General features: G+C 45.3%; 1 protein-coding gene across 6 annotated transcripts in view; it reads right to left on the reverse strand.

Annotated features, from left to right (window-relative positions):
* RAPGEF1 (Rap guanine nucleotide exchange factor 1) overlaps window positions 1–21853 on the reverse strand; it is an 88474-nt gene that overhangs the window by 10520 nt on the left and 56101 nt on the right. For 2 of the 6 annotated variants that reach the window (XM_075056017.1, XM_075056019.1), the window contains 6 exons: window positions 18335–18537; window positions 15652–15810; window positions 5934–6215; window positions 4458–4550; window positions 2710–2798; window positions 1250–1361 (listed from right to left, as the gene is read on the reverse strand). In XM_075056017.1, coding sequence (XP_074912118.1) covers window positions 1250–1361; window positions 2710–2798; window positions 4458–4550; window positions 5934–6215; window positions 15652–15810; window positions 18335–18537 — 938 coding nt within the window. The remainder of the gene's footprint in view (window positions 1–1249; window positions 1362–2709; window positions 2799–4457; window positions 4551–5933; window positions 6216–15651; window positions 15811–18334; window positions 18538–21853) is intronic. The other 4 variants (XM_075056018.1, XM_075056020.1, XM_075056021.1 and 1 more) reach the window with 4 other exon arrangements.

The following is a 21853-nucleotide window of genomic DNA, read 5'->3' on the forward strand; positions in this document are numbered from 1 at the left end:
AGAGGTCATGCATTCAATTTGCATGTTTCTGGAACATCAAAACATAGTAAGTTAGTTCCGTAATCTGGAACTATTTGGCTGGAGGTCACCTGAAGCGATCCAGTAACTGCAAGCAGAAAACAGACCTGCTAACTACTTGACCCCTGCCTTACCACTCTCTAAAAACATCTTTCTTCTAGCTACTGCAATTCACAACTAAAAATATGCAAAACTGATCTATCGCTCAGACAGCAGTTCCCACGCTGCAGGAAATGGCTCGCAGTGGCAGTTCTATACCGTTTCAAACACGTAGATTGTAAAGAAAAGGAAGAAAAAAGAAGTTAAGGGTTGACACAGATCTGCTAGTCCCAAATGTTCAGAAATTGCTGATTTTGAATTGTTTTTTAAAGGAAATATTCCTGCAGAGGAGACTGGAGTCGTGTCTGGCTTCCCTTAGTAACGTCTTTGTCATTTCAATATGCAAAACACTGAAAAAAACACGGATTACAGCCATGGAGCAGCTATGTCTGAGACGCGAATTTTTCAGGTGACCCTCTGGCAAGACTCATGAAATACTACTTAAGGAATGAGTAATAGCTTCTCACTCTCTCCTGCACATCTCGGCTGACCAAAGAACACTCCTAAAGTGCCAGTAAATGATACATTCTCTCTGTTTTTCAGACTAGCCCCCTGACAGTCTCAAAGCTTCAAAAGCCTGCAGATTCCCTCAAGCTGCATGTCAAAGACGGCTTCGTTCAAAAGCATAGTGAGCAAAGCTGTCTGGGAGTGCACCCAAGGCTAGAAAGAAAGCCATTTCTCAAATACAGAAACAGTTGCTTTGGCTGCTCTTCCACATCAGTAATACAACATCCTGCTCAGGAAATCTGCTAAACCTGCCTTCAGACTGGAAGGCCAACACCATGAACCCACACCTGGATTTATTGTGCTCAGGCTCTCGGGTGCTTCATTTCAGTCTGTCACAGGCTGAAGAGGTGGGAAGGAGCAGACTGGGAAAAGGGCACAAGATGCATTGGTTTTTAAAGAGACATCTCACATTTTGTTAAACCCTCGTTCATTGCTGATGCTCCCTGCCTGTACCAGCATCTCATACTTTCACAACAGCCTGCACAAATAAAGCTGCATACCACTTCTGCTGCAACCTAGTTTTTCCTATCAAATAAAAGCTGATGCCTTGCTTGTGCACACAGAGAATCAGATTTCAATACAGCATAAACCAAAGATTATGAAAGCAAAGCCTGAATGCACCTACCTCTTGCTTCAGTGTTAACCTAGCCATAATTTCACTGTGGTCGATAAGGGATAGCTCATCTACCTCTTCCTCCAACTGTGATGCTTCCAAAGCATCTGGTGACTGTTGCTGCCTGTAAAAAAAAAAAAAGGCAAATACCCATCAGTGTCATTGCCCATACAGGGCAAGAGATGCTGGGTTCACCCGAGCTCTCAGCCTACAAACCTTCATTAAGCGACAGTAAGTACACAGACAGTCTGGAGGTAAGTCTTTTGCAAACAAGCCCAAATGTCTAGCTCTAATTCTGTTGCTTTGTGCATCTCTTGAAAAAGATAAAGATGAACCTTTAGGCCCTGAACACTTGTCTGCCTGCATTTCTGGCAGACAGGATTTTACTATGTCCTGCATAAGTACACACTTCCATGTCTCCTTAATCCACCAAATTTTTAGTGCACACAAACCTAAGCCCTTGCTCAAATGTATAGAGACTGAGCATACTCTACACATATATAACTTGGTCAGCTCATGACCCATTGTGCTGCTACAAGGCGAGATGACAGGCTCTCTTTTTGCAGGAAGATAGAGCAGAAAGCTCTGACCACTTTTTGGCGTACATCCACAACTCTACTATTCCTACCCCCAAGGGCTGGTAGTCTTGTGCCTGGACACATGCTCTCTGTGCCTGTATTCCTAAAAAAAAAAAAAAGTACGCATGTTCTTTATAGCTTTCCCCAGGCACAGGCCAAAATCTGTGCACCAGTCCATAGTTTCAGCAGATAGTGAGCTTTGCAGAGCACTCTTGCATTGTCTCTTTCACTGCAGGGATTAAAACCCTCAAACCAACTGCAGGAAAATGGGGGAGGGAAGTTGACTGTCACACACGAAACAATGCTGTTCTCTATTTTTGCTTTAGAAATGCAATTGAAGAGCAATCTCAAGCAGCAGGGAAGCACTCACTCCACTCCTCCTGAAGCCCATCTGTTACAGCCTGCACCTCTTCATTTACATAGACAAATGATAGCTAAGAGCATTAGAAGGGATATAAAGCATCCTGCTTCAGGGCCTCAGCCAGCCTCTGACTAGCAGGGTTAGGAAGACCTTCCCCTCTGGAAGACTATTTCCCAACAGTGATACAGAGTTTTTTTGCACGTTTCCCTGGAAGCAGGAGCGAGCAGCCAGGGTCAATGACAGGACTGCCAATTAGATGGACTTAGGATGGCTAACACAGGCTGCATTAACCCCTGCAGGCTCACTGAGTTAAGTAATGACAGCTTGCCAGGATCCTCCTTATTCAGCAGGATCCCACTGCTCACCAGCTGTGCAAAAAAAGTGGGCTTAAACTTCAGAGAACACTGGGAAGGTTGAGGGCAGAACAGGCAGCCCCAAGGACGGTTTGGTAGAGGGCAGGGCTAACGGGACGTTGGTGAGACTCTGTACTCTTCCAGGCTGGGAAGCAGGAGGACCAGGGGAGTCAGGCTCACCTTTCAGCACCATCTTTGCCTTCCTTCCCCATGGCACTGCTGTTTGAACTGGAGTCTTTGGAGTGGCTGTCTTTGACAGAGGGAGATTCCTGCAAAGAGAAAGAAGTTTTTCATTATTACATGGGGTCCTACACCACAGCTAGCCTTGCATTTACAGTCTGACTGCCTCTAAATGGCCCCTTACTGTAAATTCCTACAGAGCGGTTAAAGATTGATGCAAGTTAATGCCAAATGCCAGGAAAACACAGAAGTTAATTAGACAGGAAATTTGGGACCATCTCTGGAGACTAGTGTAATTAGTACTGTTTGCTTTTAACATTGTGAAATGATGCTGAGAGTTACAACACAAGTCAGCTGTCGTCTTGGATTTTAACCCTCTCATGACTTTCTTTTCTTCCTCCAGCCCCTACTGTTGAAATACACTTGCCTTCTGCTTTAATCAAAACGGACACAGCCAGCTCTAAGCTCTTCAGTTTCAGTTCCCCTCCTGCTCACAGCCCCCAAAACACCACCCTGCCTTAGGGAGTGGATGCACACTGCTGTTCCTACCTCCCTTCTCTCCCATCAGAAGAGGTTATGCAATAATGCAACATTTCCACTTCACAATTCACAGCTGTGGAAATGAGGCTAATGCAAAAAAACCAGAACCATCTGAACCCGCGGCATGGAACAGCAGGTAGAGAGCTCAATGCAAAGATACAGCATTTTAAATTAGCCATTTATTAAGGAGACAAATAGCCATGAACGGCAAATGGGAATATTAATCTAACTGCTGGAGTTCAGAATTATTTAACATCATGCAGACTGAAACTTGGAAATTCAACCTACTGAACAGACAGGACTGAAACCACCTACATGCTATCCATTCGGCCTGGAAAACACACTGGTGAGCTCAGCTTTCTTAGCGTCTGCAGATTTTTTCCAGACTGTATCTGTAAAGCTCTTTGCTTCAAAGTTGAGAACCAGCTCGCAGCTGCCCAAAAGGATGGGCCTGCCTAAATGTGTCTCCTGAAGGGAAGTGATGGGAGCACTATCTCTTGGCATATTTAACACCAGCATGGATAAAGGTCTCGGAGACATCCTGTAGGAGATGTGCCTTCCAAGATGAGGGCAGGCAAAAAGATGGCCACAGACCTCTGCTGCTGTTTCCTGCTTCCAACAGGAAGACAGTACCTCCCTGCAATGGAAAACGCCCTGTCTCCTCTAGGAAATACCTAAGATACGAGGCTTGAGTAAAGGAAGAAGCAGCGTGCGATTACAATGCTAAATCAATCACTTACTTACTTTGTATCCAAACGGTGAAGGAAAAACAAAGAATCAATTTAGAGCACAAGCCTTTCTGTATTAAAATAGGGAAGCCAAAGCAGTTACAAGAATAGATATGGCCCCGGACGGTGCTGGTGGGGGTGCAGCTTTCTGGAAGAGAACCTCACGCAAGCAGCTCCAAACAGACAGCGAAGCACAAATGAAACAGCGCGGCAGGAAAAGCCATCCCTACCACCTGGCGGGGCTCACCGCAACCCTGAAAGCATCGCCTGCTCTCCACCCGGACCGGGAGGCCACCCGAGCCTGCAAGCCAGGAGTGGGCAAGCAGAGGGACCGCCAGCAAGGGAGCCGGAGCAGCAGGACGGACACAGGAGCTCCACAGGGTGCAGAAGAGGCCGGTGCCAAGCGCGTCAGCCCCGGTGTGAACTCAGCATGCACCAGGCAGCCCCTTCCCGGTGTCCAGCCCTCTCCAGGTTACTTACTCCTTCAGAGCGAGGGAGTTCCCCGTTGCTCTGGCCAGAGGAATACAGATTGACGTATTCACCCTCACCAGCCTCCTCACTGGCGTTTTCACTCTAAGGGAGACAGGATGAAAGGAAATATGTGATGGTGCCCCCCACCAGCACTTAATTTTAGTGAAAGAACGTGCTCACGGGCTGGGAGGAGAAGCGTTCTCAGAGGCTGCTGTCACCTAACTGGGAGCCCTTCCTCCGGCTCAGCGGCCAACACCGGCCACTGAGGCTGTACCTTCCCGGGGGTAAGTATTTTCTGGTTCTTGAGGACTATGCCAAAGGCCCCAAGCTGCAGCAGGACAGCAGAAGGCACTGCTTTGCAAGAGCTGCCATGGACTCCATGTGAGACTGCAAGATGCAATATGCAAGTGTGGATTTCAAGGTTACGGAAGCTGAGCATTCAGAGGTTTGACACACAAGCGTCTGTCCTACCTGCGCTGTAGTCCTGCCACTAAATGCAGATCGGCCCTGCAGCCCAGAGGGTATCAAATGTATCTCCCAAACTATGCTACAAGCACAGATTACAGCCATCATGCCAGGCCAAACCAAACTCGAGGGCTTCTGGGCTGTAACAAGGACCCAACGCAAGGAAGATGCAACAGCAAGGTCAGGTCTAAAGTGTGAAAACCTGATCATTTACTGTCCGATCAGTGTCCCTCTTCCAAACGTTGTGAAGAGGCAGCATTAGCATGCAGTGTGCTGACAGCTCTAACCCCACCAACTCTAGGCTTTGCAGCAAACGAACGAGGAACTGTCTTGAAAATGAGGTGTTTAAAAAAGTAGCTGTAATGGACAAACCTGGTCAGTGATCTGTAAAACTGCTCTGGGACCTCAAACTATTAGTGCCATACCACTGCGGGAACAGTGTTAGTCTAACTTCACCAACACGTGATGCTTTGCACCAACGTGTACTGCCACCAAGCGCACAGCTAGGGCTGCTGGTAACTGGAAACAGCAAGAGCCTGGAAAGAGCAACAGGTTTATGCACAGCAGAGACAGAGCTGGACTGCACCCACCGCTCCTGGGGCTCACCGGTGACTTACGAGGGAGCAGGGCAGCAATCACCAAATCCTGCCATGGCAGCAACTGCAGGATGCAAACCACTTAGGAGCCCGTGTTTAGAAACAACCAACCTCACAAAACACTCCTTTACCTTCCTCAGCTTTGTATTACAATTGCAGAAAGCTGCAGCAACTTCTCTCCCCTTCACCAGCATTTGACATTTTATGTTTCCTACATATGTGCTAACGTTTTCTCAAACCTGCTGAGGTTCATTTTTTCTAGCCACCTTTTTTATATGAAATTACCTCTCTGCAGTTCACACACACATTTGGAAACTGAACTAGATCACATTTGGCATGTATTAATACAAGAGACATTTTCTTTTAAAAAAACAAATAAACCCAGCCTTGCGTTAAGGTGCATTATCTCTTTGGATAGTCTCACCGAAGGCATCTGGAGAGAATCAGTGAAAGAGGTTTCAGAAGGAAGGCAGACAGGAGCATTCCCGTTAAAGCTGCTCTCCTGAGAAGAGGAGTTTGGCACATCCACAGTGCTGGGTGACTGGCTGGCTGCGGCGGGCACCGCTAGGTCAGAGCTCTGAGATGGATGGACGGGCGGAAAAGGTGGGGTGGAGCAGGAGGAGGAGGTAGAAGAGAGGAAAGGAGGTATGGAGACTTGGTTGTGAGGCACAAAGTCCTGGGAGTAGGACCTAAACACAGATTTGTACTACAGGATGCAGAGACGTACAAAACAAAAACAAGGAAGATGGGGAAAGAGACAGACAAAAGAAAAAGTAATTAGATTGGCAGTAGCGTAGCAGTGATAGCACAAGGCATTTCTAACACAGGCACCTCTCTGTCGAGACGCCAACCCGAACAGAGGCAGCACTATTTTATCATCCACACACTAGAGCAGAAATTGCTACCTGGGACACGTCAGCCAGTTTTTTCACAGAGAGGCATGTTCTTGCACAAACAGCAGCTTGGCTGCTCATCTCAAAGGGAACGTGGGCACCAGGGTGTTTACCTGCAGGTATCCAGCCTTCACTAGGCAGGGGGAAAGCCTGGGTATCTCAATACTGCTAATGACAGTGACCCTGAAAATCACTTGAGTGGATGAAAGGATGTGAAGGCATACAGAAACCACGACTGTGAGCACGCTGGAAATATCTAGATAGAGAAAAGTACTCCGAGTGCTTATTGCTTTTCTGGGATTTTCCACAGGATCCAAATTTAAGATGCTGTTTGCTCCAGCCCTGTAATTTAACAGCTACTGTGTCAAGTCTGTTCCAGAACACACAGCTCCCAGGGAGGAGTGGCTGATACTGTCTTCAAAGTTACACTGAAGGATAAAGGAGATTACGCTGCTACTCCTTCCCATTTGAGAAACATAGGGAGCAAAAATGATAATTGCCCTCAGGAGCGATGAATTCCTTATCAAACCGATCCTTTAATGCAGTGCCTCGAAAAGTCAGCTGAAGAGATGAAAAGAGATCATCTGCGTAAAGCTTTATTTCACTATCTCTCCTAATCATCAGATTACTGTTCAGATAATATTAAACAGGGTGCAGTGGGAATATATTGTGCCAAGAAAAACAAGAGCAACCCTCTGTTTTTTAACATCTGGTGCTAGTAAGATTTGCCGTCAGGGTAAGTCCAAAACAAAGCTGACACCCGTGAAAAAAAAAGACAAAAAAAAAAGACAAAAAAAAAGACAATAATGTTAAACCTGCTGGAGAGGAGTTTGTTTTAAAACCTGTAGAGCTCAACCACTAGCAAGGTCTGTGTGGTAGCCAAGTGGACCAAAGGAAGAATCACATCATCCAAAAAAACCCACGCTGAAATGAAGCTGTGGCAGTTGCTCATTTGAGTGATCTGCTGCACAAGGATGGTTGCATTACAGAGCTCTCAAGAAGCACACACACAACTTGCTCAAACCAGGTTGAAGTGACACCGCTGTGATGTAAAAAGGGAAAGGGAAACAAAGGCATGAATCGGAGAATTCAGGCTACATTTTCTCAGGAGAGTTGAGCGGGTGATAAAAAGCAAAGCTTAGTTTGCCACCTGAGCTATGGCAGAAGCATCCAGTTCGGCAGCGGTATTTTTGTTTCTACCTAGGAAAGATGTGAGCTTAAAAATCTAAACTGAGAACAGCCCCGGGCCAGAAGCCTGGGCAAAAAAACCTTTTCCACTCAAAGGAAAGGAAACATAAAGGTCAATGGATAGACTTTACCTTCCACCACCTTAATCCTCGAGTGGTTGCCCTCCGCCGTGCATGGAGTCCGGCAGTGCTCTGGGTGTATTCTCAGGGCCCAAAACAAATTGCAGGCCATAATACAGAGGAGCAGAGGGAGATGTTTTGGAAAGAGAGCTTAAAAGACTACTGAAAAATAATTAAAATGCAAATCCCTACCACATGCCTGTGGCTAAAAGGAGACTGGCTCTAGGACAGGCTCCTCTCTCTTCCTGCCCGTTTCTTTCCGGATGAGCAGCCCTGGCTCCAGGGACACTGTCAGCTTTTGGTGCTGCCTCAGTAACAATGACAAGTCTAATCTCTGTATTTACTTTCTGCCTGGATAAATGCTCTACATTTATTCATTTTCACTTGCATGGCACAAAACACTAAATCCCCCGTAAGACGCCAGGCTCATGACATCATCTTGGCTCAGCAGATTCATTATGCCTGCCCCGTCTCCCTGGTATTTCATGACCTCACCAGCGCTAATATGCCAACTATCGCCCCAAGTCCCAGGCTAGACCCCCAAAAAAGAATAGGAGCAAAGCGAGTGGAGAACCACTGCTGCAGCAGCTCTCGAGAAGGCACTCAACAAACTGCTGTCCTGGTAACGAGATCCTCTGCTCCAGTGAAGGAAATAATTTGCTCAAACAGAACCTACGTGCCAGCTCCCCTAGAGCTGGGCTTCCTGCACCCACATGAGACAGGCTGCATACGCTGTCCTTCACTTTGTAGTTGATGGACATCTTCCACCAAGGAGTCCTAAGGGGTTTTTGTCTCTGACCTGCCGAACCCAGAGAAAAAGCCAGGCTTTCGCAAAGCAGCAGTGGAGCTCATGCAGGGCAGGAGTGAAAGGAAATTACTGTCCTCAATCAAGTCACTCTGGGACAGGCAGCACCCTGCGAAGCTCTCACACTGCGTGATGGTGCTGGCAGGGTTAGTTCAGGCCAAACGCTGGCTGGGAGGCTCGGCAGCTGAGATGCTGCCTGGTCCACTGCCTGCAGGCTGAGCTAGCAGCTCGGGGGGATGAATTACTGCTTCTGGGGCAGGAAAATTTGCACAGCTTCTGCCTTGCATAGTTTCAGAGACATTAATCCCAATTCAAAGGCAATTTAGACCTAAATATAACGTAACATTGCATAAATTTTTAAAGTTTGAATGCGGCTATGTTACTACTGACAATCACTATACATTTGTCTTTCCTCGGCCTCATCAATACAGCTTTCAAAACAATATCTTGGCATGAGATGTGTTGAAAATGCCGGTTTAAGGCCCAGGTACCCAGGCAAATGCGTTAATCTTCATTATGTGATCCGTGAACAATCATTTAACGACACAGACATGCTCTCAGCACGCTGTTAACAAAGGGAACAGTGCAGAGAAGCCTTTGGTGAGCTGGCATTAATTAGCCAGGCTGCTCTCGACTTCCAATCTCGTTGTAAAGCTGCATCTTGTAGAAAGCGAGCCAGGGAGCCCCCTCCTTCCTCCGGAGCCTGCAAGCAGCTCTGGAATTTCAGCTATGCAGCCGTGCTGGGACAAGAGCCAAGAATGAAGCATACTTTTAAAGGGGGAAAAAAACACCCTGCGGTGGAGATGATGTCCATATGGCACCCATTCCTGCTGCTCCCCAGTCCGATCCAGCCCAGCCCAGCCAGCAGCTGCAGCAGGAATTGCAGCAACAGCTTCCACTGGGTTTGGGTGTTGTACATCTCTTGGAAGTCCTGTCATCCTTTAAAAGACATACTTTTTTTTGGGAGGGGACAGTCCATTCAATGGAACTGTCACAAGCAAGCTAGTCATCCTCTAGTTCTCGCCCCAAGAAATCACAGGCAACAGTTTATCTTGCAAAAAAATCAGTGCTTGTTTTAATCTGCTTCTTAGAGGTTTCTTGCAGGGTCAGTAAGGCCTCGGTTATGCCTGTGCTGACACAACCTCCTACTCAATGGTTTTGCTTTAAGTAAAGTACGTCAAAATAATCTCTGGGAAAGCTAGAAAGCAGGGTGCAACTAGATCCTTTGAGAACGGATGCTTTCCTCTATCCAAACTCTGGCCATGCTGCCAGGCTCCCACCACAGGACCAGAAGATGGTCTCCCAGCACGAGCGATCCTGACCTATGACAGCAAATGGCCAACACAGGGAGAAGAGAGACATCCCTCTCCTCTCACCAGTAAAGTGGATTTTAAAAAAAAAACCCTATCTGCCGCTTGAGAAGTACTTCGACAAAGCGTGCTTTGAGCTCAGAGCAATCGTCTCCTGGGAACAGCAGGAAGCTAACATGCACGGACCTGAATGTTTACCACACACTGTGACACACAGAGGTCTTCCAGAGATGGCATCTTTCAACGTTTTCAATTTGCTGCCTTTGATTTTTTTGCAACGGTCAATATTTTAGAACAGCTTTCCATCATTAGCAGCAGTGTTACAGGATGTCCCAAAGGTCAATGACATTACAACCATTTATTTGGATTAGATGGCACGAGATAAGCACTCTAATAGAAAACTTATTTCAAGAGTAATGCTCCTCTACGTTCACTAGGCATGGCTGACCACAAGTAACAGGGAGACAGGGTGTTTATATGCAGAGAGTCACTGGTTGCGACTCCATCCTAAATTCAAAGTAGAATTCAATTATATGGCTGTCAGAGCATCTGCAGCATCAGCAGACACAGTCTTTACCTTTTAAGCACAGCCTTCTCAGTTACCCTTCGAACTTCTGCCAAATTAATCTGCGATCCTGCCAGACACTCCCAGATCAGATAGAGCATCAGACTTCCAAAACATGAAGCTATCAGAGGAAAGGATCAATCTTTTAGATCTCCTCTGCTAATGCTATTAAGAGAGTGACATGGGCAATGTTCCAGAACTGGATGCCCAAATCCTAACAGTAGAGAACTATGTTCACAAAATACTGGGTGTTGCACAAAACTGCTACGCCCTAAGAATATAATTGCATAGACAACTATTGGAAAAGACTTCCTATCTCATGACACAATGCTGGGCTTCCAGGTACTTTTGCTAATGAGGAAGGAAACGCTCCTACAATGAATGGCTGGAAACACAAGCTGCCAACAGAATGGCTTCAAGCACTGTCACAGGAAAGGCAGCAACTCCTCATGCTTGAATGTTTCTCAGCAAAGCCTCTGACCTGGCTGCACAGCTGTCCTCCCTGGTTTTAAGTGATGGTTAGTACAGCAGATGGATGGATAGGGCTTGCTGTTCCCTTGGGAAAGGGTCTCCTGGCTTCTGCACAAGAAAACACAAAATCCAAACTTCTCCTTAAGTGAGAGGGATTCTTGTACATCTTTGTTTTGTTGCAAAAAAGAGTACAGGGAGGGGGAGGGAAGAAAACACATAAGATGTATTAATCATACTATCATGCATCTCTCATTTGAAACTATGAGGAGAATTCAATCTGATCACACCTACAGCGACAACTCTTGTTTAGCTTGTAGACAATACCACCATATCTAGCAAGCAGATCTTTAAAAGGCAGAGCCTGGAGACAAAGACAAGGCTCCTAAAAAGTCAGTCACACAAAAAATGTGACCTATGAAGTCAATAGGGGACTGCTTAGAGAGACCTGCGCAGAGACAGGTACTGCTCCAACTGCAAGAAAAACATATAAACCACCCGGAGGAAGTGGTTCTCAGAAGCAGGATTCAGTGATGCCAGCATGCAACAGCACTATTAATATGACCATCCAGGCCTGCTGTGGGCAGTGGAAATGAACACAAATGCAGCAGGAACACTAAACAGGAAGGGCAAAACAATACCTAGACCTCAGCAGCTGGTTAAATGGATGTAAATCTCCCCACCCCCCACCCCCCCCCCCCCGCCCCCTTCCCTCTGCTCCAAACTAAGGAGCTAAAACCTGCTTAGGACAGAAATGAACTCACACACTATGATCTCCCAGTCCTGGTTCGTGGCTCCCACCATCAGACGACCGTATGAATTCAAAACAGCTCAGTCTCTGCTGAGGGCCAGAGCTGCAGCGTGCCTTGCAGCCTGGAAGTGAGCTACACAAACAGGGCCAAGGCGGGGAAAACATGCGGAGCACATGTCTGCATTGTGCGCGTCTTTAAACACTTATCTGACTCTCCTTTTCCTGAACATACATTAGCACACACACAAGAAAGAAAAACAGTTGCTGTGAATTTTCTTTGCGCTTGCTCAATTTGCTCAAAAACAGTGGGAACAAGCGAGAACAGAAGCGCTGAACTGGAGCTTTCATAAGGAAATCAGTTGCGCCTTCTGCTGGAATCCAACAGCCAATCTGGTTTCTGGAAAATTACTGGAAATGTTTCTTAATTAAAAAGAAAACATAAGAAAAAACAGCATTTTGAGAAAGGCAAGTTATTTCTCCATAGTGGAGGATGCAGCCAAATTTCCACTAATGGCATGTACATGCTTTGGAGAAACAACTGCCTTCCTTGTTTCAGTGAGGAAAACATTCCTAGCTGTAACTGAATGCAAGACTTTCTGCAGTCTTTGGTGGAAAATACGTGGATGGATAGCAGTATAGCTTGTCACCAGACCGATTTTCTCTATCGGTGCAGAGTTCCCCAGCTGCCGGGAACTAATGAGATTTGATTCCTGCCCTTCGGATACCTGCCCACCCATTTCCAGTCAAACAGCACAAGGAGTTCATGAACCAAATGACAGTATCTCTCTCTTCACAAGAAAAAGGGAGGGAGGTGATCAGCTAGAGAAAAACTACTGCCAACAATCCCCAAGGAGGATGCTTTCTTATTGCATACCTCCTTTCCTACCATCTAGCAACAGAAAGTACTTTCAAAAGAGATGGGAATCCCTAAAATGACTCGACAGTACAATCCAGTTGTCCCACCAATGTGGGATTTAATGGCTTAACTATGCAAGGGATGGGGAATACGATGCTGCAGTTCCTTACAATATCAGCCCATACTACAAACACGACCCTTGCTGGCACAGAGGCCAGACGCGAATCAGACTCGGTAAAAAACAAGCTCAACTTGCCAAACCTATGAGGTTTGATCCAGTTGCTCAAGATCTGCCCCTATCCAGTAAAAGCTATTACCTCTGACACAATTTTCTGCAAAGAAGGGAAAAACGCGATTAGTGGGTTGACAGACCAGTGGTGGCTTCTGGACTGCAGCAGCATCTGCAGTGCTGATTGGAAAGAAAAAAGCCAGGGTTCTTGAAAACAAATTCATACATAAAAATTAAGAGTAAAGATGCTCTGAATAACTTCACCTCTTTTTTGGTTCAAAACACTGTCTGAAAACAGTCTTTTTAAGCCCTGTAAATTAGTCGTAAGGCACTAGTCCTTCACCTGGAGCACAGAGCTAATGGGCTAACATGCAAAACACGGTGTAGGCTCAGCTTTCCTGCTGCCTGCATGTGAACAGATGGGTACAGGCCAGGCCTTCCCTCTGGGACTGACTCCTGCCGTCCACCCCAGGTCAGCCTCCAGGGAAGGAAAAAAGCACAGGGCACTTTCTGAAAATTGGCTACGCTTGGCAAACCTGCAATGCTTTGCTCACGTTGGGTCAATGGACAGCCATTTCGTTCATCAGCTCTGACTTCCTGCTGTTGAGCTAAGGAGGTTTTTGCTTCCTGTATGGAATGGGTAACGATTAATGTAGGAGACATATCATTTTAAGAGAATCACCACTGATATTTGGGTACACAAGAGGCCAACTCCTCAGTTGGCTGGTGTATGAAAGGTGTGCTCTCCCTAGCATTAACTCCCTTGCTGGGGCTGGTGGGAAACTAATGCTTATTTTTTAACAGGTTTATTGTTCACCACAGTGCTCACACCTCACCTTTCTCTGGTGAGAGAGGAAAAATGAAGACATGAGAATAAGAGAAGCAGAGCTTAAAGTGTTACTGGTGCAGCTCATGGCATCTCTCACGTGGAAGTGCATGGCCTTTCCAGCAGATTGCAAGAGGGGCCCTGGTCCTTCTTAGTGCTGAAATGCAGGGTGTCACCCTGGGAATGATCCAAACCTTGACAGCTGTTTCACATCTCTGTCTTATTAGGGATAGGGAAAATGGGATAAACCATGGTTATGGTATTACATAGGTCAGCTATGATGCATGTAAGGACATTGGTATTTTGCAGTTTGGAGACAAAGAGACACTGTCAGAGTGAAAATCTCATTTTTGCCTGTGAAAAAATAGACCAGCCAGAGTCATGAGCAACTAGGAGATTATCATAATTTAAAGGCATTAATGGAAAAATCACCATTTTTAATTCAGCTTATTTTCTTTGTGCATTTGACAGTGCACTGCCTAATTGTTCTCATTGTTCCTCATGCTCCAGCCATTTATTTTCCCTTCAGCAAATCCTTGCAAAAACGAGTAACGATTTTTTAATGAAGTTTTAACATTTGATAAAATAATAATATTCACAATAATGTAGTCCAAAGCAAGATGAGAACAGGTCAGAACAATTAAGTAGGTAGTAACCATTTAATCCAACAAGGACGCTTTTTTAAATGGAAGTGCCCACATATTTTTAGAACATTATACTATCATATTTATAGCCTCTCAATTAAAACAAAAATAGTGAAGTGCTTTTACCTGGTCTTATAGTTCTGTGTTTTGCTTGCAAGATTCACTATCAAACAAGAGAGCTGTACAGTTCAGAACTTTTGTATTACTTCAGATTTTAAAACTGTTTACTACAAATTTATGCAAGCACTAACCTTTCCACACCTCAGCCTTTTCATCTGTACAGCAAAATGATGATACTGCTCTCACACACAAATGGAAGCCAAAAGCTTTAATTCATTGCTTGTGAAGTAGCGCTACTCGTAAAGTACTTGAATACTTTCTTCTTCTTTGGACCCATGATTATCACTAGTTTTTAGAGAATGACTACGTGTTGAAATGGGAAGATAGCAGTGGCACAGTGGGAGGATACCATTTTCAAATAGTTAGTATTAAACTAATTGAACACTTCTGAATTTTCTCAAGTCTTGTCTGATAATTTGTTCTCCAGAAGAAGTCTAATTTACTAAACATCCAGGTCACTGTTGAAAAATAGCCTATTCTCAGTTGTCATCACATGGCAATCAGAGCATAACCACATAGTTTTACATGCAAACGAGCCCCATACTGATGAGCTGTTGGAATCCCATGGTTAGATTTAATTTTATTACATTAACACTTTGTTATTACTACCATTTAATTTAAGCAGCTGATCACAGATTTAAGCAGTGCTCTAAGATTATTCTTATTTTGATTTAAATAATTCTCAGCTCCTCCTGCAGTTCTCACTTCAGGCTGCTCACAAGTGCTGTAGGAGAGAAACCCCTGCTCATTCGTCAGCAAATCATAGAAGCTTACTGAGCTTGCTTGGGACCACAGAGATGTGAAGGGAAGCAGACAAGCAAATATGAGATGAAAGATATAGTAGAGGCCATTTTCTAGAAAAAAAAAATTAAGGAGCTGCAGCCACTGTTCCATACATTTGACTAAATCCATGTATTTCGGGGACAGCATCTTGTTATTTCTCCAAGGGCCAGATTCATACAGCAGCCTTTAATTGACTCATGCACATCGCTGACATTATGCAACGGAACAAAAAAAGACTTTGCAGCTCCAACGTGCAGCCTGGGGAACACATAGGTCAAAGGAGTGTGAACACATAGGTCAAAGGAGTGTGCCGGTGCACACAGGCCAGCTCTCCTTTGTCAGTCCCTCGCCACAAATGTCAATACCAGTGTGCATATAAAGTAATGAAAGCCACACCTCCCCTGTGCTTCATTTAGTAAGATTTCCACACAGTTCTTCTCACCTGGGTGATTACTACATGAGTTCAAAAGCCCCTAAAAGAACCTTCACCTTTACCTGCAACCGAGAGCATAAGCAAAGAATTTGCACACAAGCTTTTCACCGACACAAATACGCACACGTGTTAAAGTGTGGAGAGCAACTCACCGAATGCACAGGAAAGGAGCTGTGCCGGTTGAGAAAGGAGTTAGAGACTGACATAGTGAGGCCCTGAGTGGCACCGGTGTCCTCGGGGGTGAAGGGCACTTTAGTTTGCTGGACACAGTAGGGGACAGAAGAGAAAGAAGAGGCAGCATAGGAGGCCTGCTGAAGAGGGGGAAGAAAGCAAGAGACAGAAGACACAAAGAAAGAGAGCACAGAAAAGGCTATGAATAAAGGATAAGAAATGCTAACTGTAAAACAATGCATATAATGGCTTGCTAAACAAACAGCTATTCATACAGTTCATCAGAGCCAGACACACCAATATGCCTTTTTTGAGCTCAAGAGGCATGACAAAAATCACAGTTCAAATCTTCTTTGTTTCACAAATCCCTTAAAAATAAACTCCTGCCTCCCCCTTCCAGTTCACCCATGGACAGCTGCTGTGGGGAGAGGCAAGCTGTTCCTCGCTGCCCTTTTTTTTTCCCCACGGCGTGGGGGGCAGATGCCCAAAGGAGGAACTGGCTCTTGCTTCTGGCTGCTAAGCAGCCAATTCTTGCAGACTACTAATTTTTGTGGCAACCTGCGGAGTGGGAACTTGGTCTTTCCAGTGTGAGCTATGGGGCCTCACTGGTACTGCTGAGATACCGGATAACAGTGATGTCCAGCCATTTTTCCAGTCCAATCCAAAGTTATATATCATTTCACAAGAGGGAGATATTACACTGTAAGTAACAAATACTATTAAGGAATTCATCCTGAATTCCACTATCGTAAGGAGTCTGAGGGAGGCTAATGTATATCTAGGCTTTCTCAGCTCTGAGTTGTTGAATATAATGTACAATGTTTCAGAAATAAGATCCGAAGCTCACGAGAAAGGACTTCCTAATTATTATTTTACAGAGGAGTCCATCCAGCAAAACTTGCCTACTGCTAGAACAGCTGATCCCCACGTGCTTTGCTATTTCAGAAACTCAGGGCAGCAGAAGCAGAGGAACAAGCATCTGGTGGCTTTTATGGTGATTGTTGAATTAGCCATCGTCTGCTTGCACCACTTTCCCAACAGAGAGATGAAGGTAAGGGTGGGAGGCTGCACTTGAAGAAACCCTTGCTTCAGGGGAACTGCAAGCAACACCTTGATGGTATCAGCTTGCAAAACTACAAGAATGCTAGCAGGCAAACGTGTGACATCTTGGCTGCCCAGATAATGATTAAAGGGCAGCACAGAAATGCTTTGCTTCAGCCAACAAATTCAGAAAAGGAGCAGAATTTCCCTTCTGCACAATGGCTACAGTAAATCTGTACTTTACACACCCTCCCTCACGACTGTGTAGACCAAGTCACCACTGGAAACTATCAACTCAGTGTAACCACCTCTAGGAGGAGGAGGTAGGGCAAGGGACTACAAGGTACCAGTGACAGTGCAGTGATCACACTGACAAGGGGACCACAGACACTGGAGAACTGCCTGATCTTTCAGAGAGGAGTCCTGTAGACTCTTCAGTGTCCCTGCAGAGCAGACAGGACATGGGCGTTTAAGGTCTCATCCCCACAAAGCAATAATGCATAAGACTCAGTTTAGCTTAGCTGGAAATATCACTTTATCTTTTTAGGACTCCTACCTGCATCACAGGAATGCAGTTACGCAAATCCCAAAATTAGAGTTCTCAGTTGCTTCTCCCATTTGATTACAAAGTAACACCCTGGGACAGTCAAACTTTAGCATAAATAACATGAATAAGTATTGCAACAGTTGTCCTCATGAGCAGTTGTTCCCACATTTCCTACTGTTTTGTTAAAGCCATGGCCAATTTAAGTTAGCTACATCAGCACAAAAGGTGCTTTTTTTTTTAAATACAGCAAATCAGATAATTAATATAAACAAAACCAGTAAGGTTGGAGTTAAAAAAAAAAAAAAAAGAGAAAAGCAAGGAAGACCCTTCAAAAGAAATAGGACAAAATCCCAGCTCCACTGAGGTTGGAAATAAAACTGCTGCCATCACTGAGGCAGGATTTCATCCCCCATGTGGAAAACGGCACTTGCTATAGCGTTAAACCCAACACCCAACACACATACACATATGGATGTGCCTTTTTGTGCTGGCAGTCTGGAAGGGCCAGCAGAACACTGAAAAACAGGTAAAACCCTGAATCACACAAGGGGACTAATGTGGAGAAAACAAGGACAAGTTAAATAATGACTATACCAAAGTTCTGTGGCTCTGGCAAAGACTGAGCCATAAAAGCAGTTATTATGTTTAAATGGTTATTATTAGTGGCATCCTTGACAACAGTTTCAAAACAGCATTGGGAACAACAGTGCAGCAATCTCTTGAAAATCGTGTTGCCCAGTGTGTCAAATTCTTCAAAGCAGTTGTCGTTACACAAGCCTGTAGTCTGGCACAGATTCAGCCATGCCATGTGGAAGACTAACGTTTCATTTTTAGGGCATTTTAGGACTTTTAGAGGTTATGGGGAACAGTCTGAACATGGGGTTAGAAAGGAGCTCAAAGTAGATGATGCAAAATGCCTAAAAACATGTTAACAAGATGACAAGGAGCATGATGTGGTAACACCAATGAGACATTCTCCCACCACCACAGCCTGTCAGAAACAGGAGTAGCAAGAACAGAGCTGTTCCTGGGAGGCTCGTGTGCCCTGCCAGGAGGGCACCGCAGATGTCACTCACCAGCTGCCGCTGTTTCGGTGGGAGAGCAGGAGGAGGTGCCAGATCTTGAGAGGGGTCTAAGCTGATAAAGGAGTCATTGAACCCATAGACTTCCATGAGGTGCTTGTTCTTCTGCTGGTAGATGTGCTCGTTTTGAGGGGTCTGGTAGAACATGGACGGCTGTGGCTCTGAGTAGTCTTCCACAAACTGCATATACGCCATCACTGCAATGCAAAGAAAGGTCACGCTCACTGCTCCTGGTCTGCAATGCTGCAGCTGTGACAAGCAGGCAGGGTACTCATTCTCAAAATAAAATAAGAGTAAGGCCATGCCACTGTCTGTCAGGCTTTGCTGCAGGCTGGGAGCAGCAAGGCATCCATGCTGTGTTCACAGGTAGCTCACACAGTCAGTTGCCATCCCCCTTGCAGGAAAGGATTTGAATATCCTGTCTTGCAAGCCAGCACACAACAAACATAATCACAGGCCACAAACACATCTGACAACAGTTTAAGGAACCAGTGAGGTCTCCAAACAGCGACTTGAGAAGTCTGATTTACTGACACTTAGCCCAAATCCCCTCCTCATATAACCCATGGCAATTCTGAGAATATTCCTCAACAGCTAATGCCCAAAGTCACCAAAAAACCCAGAATAACTTCAATCTGCTTTCTAGGAGGCACAAATCATCTTGTACAAAGATGCAACCTTGACAATAAATCTATAATAATCCTTGTGCCTATAATAAGTCTCATAACTATAGTCAGCATGATTTCTAGAACGAGGAGGCTTACAGCCTTTTTCCATTCTAGCAAGCTGATAAAACTGTTATTGGAGAACACCCACCTGCGAGACTGGGTGTACCTCTCCCTCAGCTATTTATATGCCGCTGCCAATGCCAGTACAAGATACTTACCTTCTAAAAGTGCCACTGACCATGCCTTGCTATCCCCTTAGCTCAAATCCAACACCCTTTGCTCCCATCCCTTTTTAAAGCATCTTGTCATCTCCAATTCTTGAATCCAACTGATTCAAAAGTTTTTCTGAGATGTGGTTCAATGGAAATATTAAATGGGATCAAACCGCATTTAGAGGACCTTTCCATCTGCACAATATCCTTCCAAAATCTAAGAAAAAACCCACACAGGTCTGCCTATGCAGCTCTAACAGACGATTATTTACTGCTGCAATATTTTAGTGTTCGAGAGGGAGAATGACACCCAGTGTCATAGAAAGACTACTACAAACCCCCAGAATTATTAAGGATCAGAAGTGTGCTTAATAAATGTAAAATGAATAAAGAACTCTACTACATACCTGAGAACAGGAGCAACACATGTATTTAAGTGTCATAAAAAGGACTAACCAAGGCCTTTTTGTAAATATGCTGTCATGCACAAGATACTCTGTGATCATTCTTCCCTTCCTCCTGATAAACAAGCAGTTGTCAGTTTTTGTAAATCTGGTCATTAGGTGGCAATTATTCAGCTTCTGCTGGCATTTCAGTTGTACAGCTGAAATGAATGGATGACTTCAGTGAAAGCTATAAATACGATCACAATGCAGTATTTGCACATCGTGAAGCTGGTTCCCACACTAGCTGCAAGGCAAAGCCCTCTGTTCACCTGCCAATGCAGATCTACAGGCCAGCCTACTTCAAACAGGATGCAGCCGTGCAAATGTGTTGGCAGGAAGGAGTCGCTTTGCACCTGTCTTTTGCACCTTTTTTCAGATTTCCTCTAATATTTTAAAGTCCATTTAGAAATGGAGCTAACGCAGCTGCTCCTCCCCACAGAATGATATCCCTACTCCAAAAAACAGAATAAAGGAAAAAAAAAAAAAAAAAGGTTGTGGCTATCAGAGCACAGGAAACCTCAGCTGATGGATTTCAATCCTGACCGGTAACACCTGCTGTCCCCATCCTGTGACCCCACACGGTCCTGCCAGTGGACAACCTGTTCATGCCTCGCAGTACAGCCAGCTCCTGCACAGCTCTGCCAAGGCTGCTGAAATTCTGACCTCCAACACCCCCTGCTACCCGAGCCTTGCTCCTCTTCCTCCCCCAGCTGCCCTCCTGCCTTCCCAGCACCACTTCACAGATGTAAGTCACCACCCTTGCTGGTTCAGACCTCTCCTTGAAGGGAGTGTGACAGAGGTTTCAAACTGAACGCACATGCGTGTTGGTGCATGTTTGTGCCAGCTCATCTGCTGGTGTCAGCGCTCATGCTAAAGCCAAGATTAAATTTGCTCATGCATGTGAATTTCAGCCTAACAGTGAAAAGAAGCACATTCTGGCAATATTCTCTTATTTGAAATCATAGTGAAGGAGTCTTGGTGTAGAAAATACAGAATGCTAAAATACTGTTTTCAAATATCAGCGATGCAGTTGACTAAGGTGCTCCTATTAATACCCATGCCCTGAAAAATGCCTTGGTATCACAGAACAACTTTAGAAGATAACATACAAAGAAGGCTTATGAAAGATATTTCTCTGGCAGCAAAAGGGAACTAAGGATCAAGACTCCTTGGAGAAGTGTAGAGGACAAGAGCTCGAGGGAGACGACCACATTTTGAGAGCTCATCAACTGAGTAGGAGAAAAGCCAAGAAGTCAGGCTTGGCAGTACTGGTATAATGCAACAGACGTTGCTAAATTCAGACCAACCCTTTATGTGGGGCTACCTACAGAAACAGCGCTTCTGTTAACATCCAGATCTGAAGACAAGATTCAGGATTGATAGCTGTGACTTCCTGGGTTCAGATGTCTGTATGACACTACCACTCAGGAAGTGTTGGTGAAAAGGCTATCACATTAGACACTTGTGTAAAATTAAGTTACTGTAACTCAAAGTAGTATGCCTGAATGCTGTTGAGAGCCTTAACTCAATCTGCAATGGAATAATGAAGAGCTCTTTTATCGCAGCTCTTTATAAGGCTAATGCATCCCATCATCATGGCAGCTCCCCTGCCTTGCTTGTTACAACTAGTCCAGGGCTGGTTAGCATGTCTCTGCTTCTGCTTTGTCTTCCTCTCTGTTTTTAGGTGAAGTGAAAAACAGTTGGGATGGTGAAATACAAACCTGGCTCAGGAGTAGAGACTGCAGAGTGCAAATTAAAATGGGCATCATTAAAATGCTGCCAATCTTGAACAGGAGAGTAAGGGAGCAGGACCACTCCTGAGAATGCTGTTTGCAAAGGGTCTTCTCTCCTCGCTCTCCCTCCATCCCTTCCCCTCTCTGCTGTGGTTTTTAACAAGGCAGAAGTTTAAAAAGCAGATGGGAAATTACATCACCAGCTCAGATCAGGCTGCACACCCTGCAGCAACTGTGCAGAGGGAGGGATGGGGGCTGCAACCTCCACGGTGAGCAGCCAGGGTGGAGTGATAGAGTCTCAAGGCAGCACCCCGGGAGAGAAGGGAGGCGTGAGAGAGAAACCTCTCCCACCACATGCCCAGCTTATGTCAGTTCTGAACCCAGACAGAAAATACTTGAAATAAAAAAACCAAAACATAAAATCTCAGACTGAGGCTAGGAACACCTTCCCAGC

This window comes from Buteo buteo, chromosome 23, assembly GCF_964188355.1.
Source record: "Buteo buteo chromosome 23, bButBut1.hap1.1, whole genome shotgun sequence".
Classification (NCBI taxonomy): domain Eukaryota; kingdom Metazoa; phylum Chordata; class Aves; order Accipitriformes; family Accipitridae; genus Buteo; species Buteo buteo.